The 8,556-nt window shown below is 39.7% G+C and overlaps 1 protein-coding gene across 1 annotated transcript; it reads right to left on the bottom strand.

Moving 5' to 3' along the window:
• Positions 1-831: 831 nt before the first annotated feature.
• LOC147334788 (NLR family CARD domain-containing protein 3-like) lies at positions 832-5,969 on the bottom strand. Its single transcript, XM_086285996.1, has 3 exons — positions 4,879-5,969; positions 1,055-1,231; positions 832-910 (listed from the first exon to the last, which is right to left on the bottom strand). The coding sequence occupies exons 1-3, from the start codon at positions 5,967-5,969 to the stop codon at positions 832-834; spliced, it is 1,347 nt and encodes a 448-aa protein (XP_086142122.1).
• Between the last annotated feature and the right edge of the window lie 2,587 nt (positions 5,970-8,556).

The raw sequence follows: 8,556 nt of genomic DNA, 5'->3' as shown, positions 1-8,556 counted from the left end.
ACATGTTTAATTTTTGGGTTTTTTGTTATCCTACCTGTTGTATTTATCTTTTTGTTGTTGTTGTTGTTACCCCCCTACCCCCCTGTATAATGTTTAAAGAAAAACAATAAAAAGAAAGTAAAAAAAATAAAATAAATAATAATAATAATAATAATAATAATAATAATAATACACATCTGGGTCATTTCATTTCAAATTACCTAATGTTTATTTTTACATTTTCTGCTCAACTAGCTCCGATTTTCAGAAAAAACCTTTACGGTCTAAAGTTTGAGCATGTATCATGAGTGCTATGGAACTTTATCTACAGAGATGTTTGGCAGTAGCAATTCTAAGAAGCTGTATCTGTGCATACTGTTCAAATAAATGAATGAAAGCAACACTTTTTAATTAGAGCGTCGCATCCAGTCCATTAAAGACCTTGTCAGTGACACCACCACGAACCTTCATCATCTTTTATGACTGTCTTTTTTTTCCCACTAGTTTTGCATTTTGGCTATGGTTACTTCTGGTATCATGAGGTGATACCTGGACCCTAGTAGGATAGCATAGGTAGTCCAACTGTTTTGATTTGGGATCAAATACTTGTTTCCCTCAATGGAATATAAATCAAGCTATTAATTTTGTGACATTTTATTTCTGAATTTTTGGTTAATATTCCTTACTGTGTGAAGTTTGCGTGTTAACCCCATGTTTGTGTGGGTTCTCTCCAGGTACTCTGGCTTCCTCCCACAGTCCAAAGGCATGCAGTTAGTTGGGTTAGGTTAGTTGTTAATTCTAAATTGCCCATAGGTGTGAATTTGAATGCCAATGGTTGTCTGTCTCTATGTGTTAGTTCTGCGTCAGGCTGGTGACCTGTCCAGGGTGCGCACTGCCTCTCTCACTAGCTGGCTGGGAAAGGATCCCCCCACTGACAAGGATAAGTGGAAGAGAATAGATGAATGGGGTGTGTAATATCAGCAGTTATTAAAGCTTTTTCATCATCCATTTATTTTCTTAACCTATTACTAATTTGTTAATTCTGTCAGAAAAAGAATGAAACGCTTGATCTCACCTGAGAGTTTCCAGTGCACAGTGTGGACTCTTCAGTCCTTCAGAAAGAAGCTTCACGCCTGAATCCTGCAGGTCATTGTTGCTCAGGTCCAGCTCTGTCAGAGTAGAGGACTGGGAGCTGGACAGCAGTGAGGACAGAGCTTCACAACTTCTGTTTGAAAGGTTACAGCTGCCCAGTCTGAAAGACAATATTTTTAATCAAAGTAAATCGCTTTAGTTGTTGAACATACACACAACAGAATATCTCATCATATTTTATTTAAGAACTTAAAATTTAAAGATTGTTAGTAAAAGCAACATTTATTCTGTCTAAATTTAAATAAATGAAGGGCCAAACGTTTTAGTGTTAAATAGTAGTAATTTGGTTTGATCAGCAGGAGCTAAAATGGCTTTTTTTTCAACAAGCCATTTATACAATATAATACAACTTAATACAATATAAACAAGTTTAATATTGCATAGGGCTGCTCGATTATGGCAAAAATGATAATCACGATTATTTTCACTGAAATTGAGATCACGATTATTTGACGATATTTATTTAACCCTTTAAGACCTACTATAGAACCAAGTCCACCAGAGCTTATATTTTTTTTTTACATGCTGTAGTGCCATTTGTGGGAGCATTTCAAGTTGCTATACATCAATACAACTGTTATAGCCCATATTTTAATAATATGTATGCATTAAGTCCATAGTAATTGCATAAATTGCAAAAAAGTGCAATAAACTACAAAAAAAATTGAAAATCGCTTTTGTTTTGTTTACATATATTTCTACTTGGAGAAATTTAAGAGGTTTATCCCTCAAAACTTTAAATACAATAAAGTTGCAAAAAATAGTTTCCCACCACAGGAAATCTATTTTGAGTGTCTTCATAGTATTATTTTGGAGATACAGCAATTTTTATATACTGCAGGAAAAACAAAAAACAATCCTATGACGTAAATTTGCAAAGAAAACAGCAGGTGCATCATTTCACTGTGGGAAGTGTTACGAACAGCTGATAGGAACGGCAAAGCGTGTTTCTGGAATATTATGTTTTTGTTCCTGCAAGCGCTTTTTATGCAATTTTTGCAAAGCTATATGTGGAACGAAACCGTGACCGAGGACAAGCTGATGGCATAAGATGTAAGTACAACTCCTCCGGTTTCATATGCAAAACAAATTATTGCGCTAGCTTACGCGGTTCAGGTTCTACAGGGATTTAAAAATAGTTACGCAAAACGGAGCGTGCTGCTCTGACCGGCTTTAAAGGGTTAACAATGACTTTAAAAAAATAATATAAAATGGTGTGCAACACCACTGAAGTTGTTTTTTTTTTTAAACTCTCTTTTCAACCAACATCAGTCACTCTCCAAATAACTTCTGCTTAGCTTTCCGAGCTTCCCTCGGGTCCTCTTAATCAGCGGTCTCCAACCTTTTTTGCGCCACGGACCGGTTTATGCCCGACAATATTTTCACGGACCGGCCTTTAAGGTGTCGCGGATAAATGAGGGAGGGGCTAATAATCGGCTCAGTCATTTTTAATGATCGTTGAAAGCCCAGATCGTAATCGTGATTAAAATTCGATTAATTGAGCAGACCTAATATTGCATATACTGAATATCTTACCACTGTGACAGTCTTACACTTTAAATTCTGACTACACCCATGCATAAGCTACATAAGCTACAAGTGCTACATAAGCACTTGTTTAACTTTAATATTTTCTATGCTCAGAGTAGAGCTGGGCGATATGAGATTTTTTCATATCACGATATGTTTTTTTCCATTTCAGGCGATAACAATATCTATCACGATATAAGCCAAATAACTATATTTGTAAGATTTAAATGTGCCGTTGCTCACAAGTAAAATGTGAAATAATCAGCAGCTTGTTTTTATTTAAATATTTATTTCCCATAATAAGTTCAACAGGGTAGATGTACTTAAGGAGCATGAGACTTTTTCAGATAAATAAAGGCAAATATTGCAAACTACACAAAAGGCAGCCGCTAAAGCGTTTAAGTTTCAAAATAGAACAAACGAAACAGACTAAACTGTCAATTCCACTTAGAAACAAAATATTAATTCTAAAAATAAATCTTAATTTGTTTTACAGAAGAACAGACAAAACTGACTAACTTTTGTCAATATCAAATAAACTGAGAACTAAAAGGAAATTCTCAATCTCTCCTTGTTGTATAGCTGAGCTTTTCAAACAGTTTTAACAGTTACTTTAGTCTGACAAAAGCCGAATGACGAATTAGCGCTTCCAGTCAGAGACTGAGGCTACGTCCACACGTACACGGGTATTTTTGAAAACGGAGATTTTCCGTTTTCGTTTTAAAAAATAATCCCGTTCACACATAAAGGCAGAGATGAAGGAAAACGCTGCTATGAACATGCCAAAGCAGCAGGTGGCGATATATTCCTAACCGTGCAGAAATGTTGGCCAATCAGAAGTCTAGAAGCCTCGGTGGGAAAAAGTAAACAAAGCTGGGGCATAGAAGCAGAACAGAGTCGTATGTGTGGACGGACAGTAACTGTGTGTATATGTAAGCATTTAAACACTGCAGAGAGTAGAATTAACTACAAGTATTGTAGAAATTCATTTCACCGAAACAATAACGTGGCGCACAGTGTGACGCATGCACCAGTTTATTGTATTTCCAGACTTGCTTTCGGCACAATTTACAGTGCACGCTACTCTGTTTTTTGTCAGACTTGAAATAGCCGAAATACCTTCACACTACGGAACTTCTTTGGCTCTTCCGTTCGACAATCTCTCCGGCATTGGAACCATCGTCTGTTTTCTCTTCGGTCACGCTCGGTTGATTTTTCTAGTCGGCACACTCATTTCCTCCATTACCCGCTGGCTCCATTACCCGCTGGCTGCTTCCCAAACAAACACACGTGTGGCTTGGCACTTGTGCTGTACGTAACAAGTCACGCGACGTGACGCTGCGGCTGTGATTGGTTCGGCTCTGCGCTACTTAATTTGGATTGGCTGACCTTTTTTTTTTTTTTTTTCTTTTTTTAAGAGGACAAGAGCGGCAAGGTCTATCGCGATAGCTTAATTTCTCTATCGAGTAAAAGTTATATCGCGATACATATCGTTATCGTTCTATCGCCCATCTCTAGCTCAGAGTTAAGTTTATTCCTTATTTTAGTTAGCTGTTTATTTAGATGTGTGAAGGGAACTCAAAAAGTAAGAATTTCATTGCTATGTGTAACCACTTGTGTTTTGCAGTGTATATACTGATACATTTCTTGAATCTTGGGGGTGCTCAGGTCTTGAAGGGAAGGTGGACTGAACCTAATCACCTTCTCAGCAGAATAATTCACAGGGTGCAAAGTGTCCATATTCTTGGCAGTGATAGCACGATAACACTTAGTCAGGAAGAGTTGAAGATAGAGTGACGGAAGAGTAGGAGTGCACTATAGGTGACTTTGGCTGGTTGAATGTCTTCAGATGCCATACAAAGTACATCTTTTGCTGTACCTTCTCGAAGTGTAATCAATTTCACTACCAGTAAGGTATTTGCAGCTTGCCAGCCACCACCATTATTTTTAAAGATATTCATGAATCTTTAAGACTAAATTCTTTTTTCCCTATGAATATAAAAACACTAAGCACGGGGGAACTTCATTCACGCACTTGACACAACTGAGTGCTGACAATCATTTCACTGAACAGAGCCACAGTTTGTGTAACCTAATATACCATTTGTGTTTTAATTAATTGATCACTTTATCTATTTCTAATTGTTTTGGCCTAGTGTGTTGTCAATTTGAATCAGCATTTAAAGAAATGAAAGTATAGGCAAGATATTTACTCACAGAGCTTTCTTGGAGGCTTTGGCCACTGGCAGCAGCCTCAGAAGAGCCTCCTCTGAAGCAGAGTATTTCTTCAGGTCAAACACATCCAGATCTTCTTGGGATGACAGTAAGATGAAGACCAGAGCTGACCACTGAGCAGGAGACACTTTATCTGTGGAGAGACTTCCTGAACTCAGGGACTGTTGGATCTCCTCCACTAGAGAACGATCATTCAGTTCATTCAGACAGTGGAGCAGATTGATGCTCTTATCTGTAGATAGATTTTTACTGAGCTTCTTCTTGATGAACTGGACTGTTTCCTGATTGGTCTGTGAGCTACCTGTCTGTGGCAGCAGGCCTTGTAGGAGACTCTGACTGGTATGTGGTGAAAGACCCAGGAGGAAGCGGAGGAACAAGTCCAGGTGCCCATTTGGACTCTGCAAGGCCTTGTTCACAGCACTCTGGTGGAGAGATTGTAGATTTGGTTTGTTATGGGAATTACGCCACTTTGAGATTGTTTGTTCCTCTTCCAGCAGATTGACTCCAGAGTTGATGAAGGTCAGATGGACATGAAGAGCAGCCAGAAACTCCTGAACACTCAGATGGATGAAGCAGAACACCCTGTCCCGGTACAGTCCTCTCTCCTCTTTAAAGATCTGTGTGAACACTCCTGAGTACACTGAGGCTGCTCTGATGTCGATGTCACACTCTGTCAGGTCTGATTCATAGAAGATCAGGTTTCCTTTCTGCAGCTGATCAAAAGCCAGTTTTCCCAGAGACTCAATCATCTTCCTGCTCTCTGGACTCCAGTGTGGATCTGTCTCAGCTCCTCCATCATACTTGACTTTATTCAATTTGGCTTGAACCACCAGGAAGTGGATGTACATCTCAGTCAGGGTCTTGGGTAGCTGTCCTCCCTCTCTGGTTTTCAGCACATCCTCCAGAACTGTAGCAGTGATCCAGCAGAAGACTGGGATGTGGCACATGATGTGGAGGCTTCGTGATGTCTTGATGTGGGAGATGATCTTCTTGGCCTGCATCTTATCTCTGAATCTCTTCTTGAAGTACTCCTCCTTCTGTGGGTCAGTGAACCCTCTGACCTTTGTCACCATGTCAACACAGTCAGCAGGGATCTGATTGGCTGCTGCAGGCCGTGTGGTTATCCAGAGGCGAGCAGAGGGAAGCAGTTTCCCTCTGATGAGGTTTTTCAGCAGCACATCCACTGAGGTGGGCTTTCTAGGGTCAGATAGGATTTTAGTTTTGTGGAAGTCCAGAGGAAGTCGACACTCATCCAGACCATCAAAGATGAACACAACCCGGAATTTATCAAAGCTGCAGATTCCTGCTTCTTTGGTTTCAATAAAGAAGTGATGAACAAGTTCCACCAGGCTGAACTTTTCCTCTTTCAGCACATTCAGCTCTCTGAAAGTGAATGGAAATATGAACTCGATGTCTTGGTCGGCTTTGTCTTCAGCCCAGTCCAGGGTGTATTTCTGTGTACAGACTGTTTTCCCAATGCCAGCCACTCCCTTTGTCAGCACTGTTCTGATTGGTTTGTCTCTGGTCTCTTTGTCTTTGGCTTTAAAGATGTCTTCTTGTCTGATTGTTGTTTCTTCTCTGTCTGGTTTCCAGGATGCTGTTTCAATCTGTCTGACCTCATGTTCATCATTGACCTCTGCAGTCCCTCCCTCTGTGATGTAGAGCTCTGTGTAGATCTGATTCAGAAGGGTTGGGTTGAGTTCAACCTGGCTCCAATGGGCGTCCTTAATGAAAGTTTCTAAAATAAACAATGGATAAAAATAATCATTCATGGAAAAATCAAATGCATATTTTGATTACACGTTAGTCTATCACTTGTATTTTTTTTTTTTTTTAAATAATCAAATTTAGCCAGCTTCTTAAAAACTCAGAAATCCTCTTACTGGTCTTTATAAGGTCAGCAAGTTCATCGTGCTTCATTTTCCTCAGGAAGTCCAGTGTGATGTTCACAAAAGCCTCTCTGCTGCTCCTCTCCTCACCCTGCTTTAGACTCTCTTGTTCTGGGTAATCAGAATTTAGAAGCTTCTGGAGTTTCTTCAGTTCATTTTTCACAAAAGTTTGCTAGTTTTAATGATTTTGGTTTGTTGGATTTACGGGTTTCAGCGTGAAAGTGAATTGAGCCTCGATGGTTCTGTCACGGTGAAGCTTTTAGAAGGATTCTGTCATGATCAGCAGCAGAGCAGTGATCTTCCTTCATGGCAGCTATAACCAGCCTCATCTATATGTTAGAGAACAGGCACCTTTCCCTGAAAGCAACGTGAGCACTCCTGAAGATCTGTTAGAGCTCAGACTATCAGAAGCCCTGAAGGTTTTTAAGAGCAACAGGAGGAAATATGGCTGCAGGTGAGAGAAAAACTCTCTTTGAAACATTCATTTCATCAAATCCTGTTAGATCGAGTTTAAAATCACAGTTTAATAACGCACAGCTTTCCTTCATGTTCATAAGATTGGAGAAACCTGCAGTCAGCTGAGACTGAAGAAGTCACTTGGATGAGTGACTAAACATTTCTCCCACTGAAAACATTCAGATGAACAAAATCAACTTTTGAAAATTTACTTACCGGTACCTGGATGATTGTGTAATAAAAGTATGAACATGTATTTATAAGTTACACTTGTGTTATTTTATTATTGTTATATTTCTTATTGTGTTATTTATAAGTTGGTCTGTGAACAGAATACTGAATGTAATAAACATCTAAGTCATGAATTATGATTCATTAGCTTTCTTCGAATCTAACCAGAACTACAAATGGGAATTCCTATATGAACATCTACATGCACAAGTTTCATACACTACTCCCAAAGCCTCACAGTACATGACACTGACTGCCAATACACACAACAACAATATATCACAAAACACCAAATTGGTTTAGCTTACAGCTAGCAAGTATGTAGCATAACAAGTAGCATTAGTAGCATGAACTAGCCACATAGCAAACAGGTCAATACACATTGCACTCCTACATCCACTAAATGTCCAAATGACATAAAAGACTAAAACTGTCCTTTCCAGGTAGGGCTCCACGTCTACTCACAGTCCTTTAGCGACGCACACAACTCACACCGTGTGTAGACATCCCCTGATGAGTAAGTCTGCCAGGTGGCTTTTGCCCTGTGTTAGCTCAAATAAACTCTGATCACTGGAACATGTCCTCAATAGTGCAGCTGTGCTCTCTCGCCACAAGGGGGCTCCCCCACTCAGCTGACAGCCTTTCCAACAGATATGATTTTTACCTTATCTTTAAGCATACCCTTACTATTTGAATATAATTAATGTTGCATTGACAAGATGTCTGTGAAGGTTCTCAGTCATCCAGGTTATCGTAGTCAAAGGAGCTTGCAAAGAAAAGCATCTGGACTTCTTTAAGTTGCTTGAAGACGTTTCACCTCTCATCCGAGAAGCTTCTTCAGTTCTAAGGTCAAATGGTGGGGAGTCCCAGATTTAAACCTAGTGGGAGTATCCCCCCACAGAGGGACAAAAGGACCAAAAAGAAAGAAGCCATCTATGTCCACTGTGAGCGACCATCTTTGAACAGAGGCGGTGGTTTACGACACAACTGTCTGCGATCTATAATCCAGTTTTGAGTTCCCTTCCCAGACGCCTTAACGCCCACTCACATCCTGGGCCATCTGACCTCAGGAATTTGCATGATA

This window comes from Aulonocara sp. 'chitande type north' Nkhata Bay, linkage group LG3 (genome assembly GCF_057382095.1).
Source record: "Aulonocara sp. 'chitande type north' Nkhata Bay isolate Kocher_YH1m ecotype deep benthic linkage group LG3, A_spYH_male_GT1.1, whole genome shotgun sequence".
Lineage (NCBI taxonomy): Eukaryota > Metazoa > Chordata > Actinopteri > Cichliformes > Cichlidae > Aulonocara > Aulonocara sp. 'chitande type north' Nkhata Bay.
This window is presented reverse-complemented; position numbering and strand designations above follow the sequence as displayed.

Bases quoted from the DNA above. Each gene is read 5' to 3' on its own strand.
- LOC147334788 (XM_086285996.1), bottom strand. From the start codon at position 5,969: ATGGTGACAAAGGTCAGAGGGTTCACTGACCCACAGAAGGAGGAGTAC. The intron at 1,232-4,878 runs GTGAGTAAATAT...ATTGTCTTTCAG, and splicing joins AAAGCCTCCAAGAAAGCTCT to ACTGGGCAGCTGTAACCTTT. The intron at 911-1,054 runs GTGAGATCAAGC...TATCCTTGTCAG, and splicing joins TGTGCACTGGAAACTCTCAG to TGGGGGGATCCTTTCCCAGC.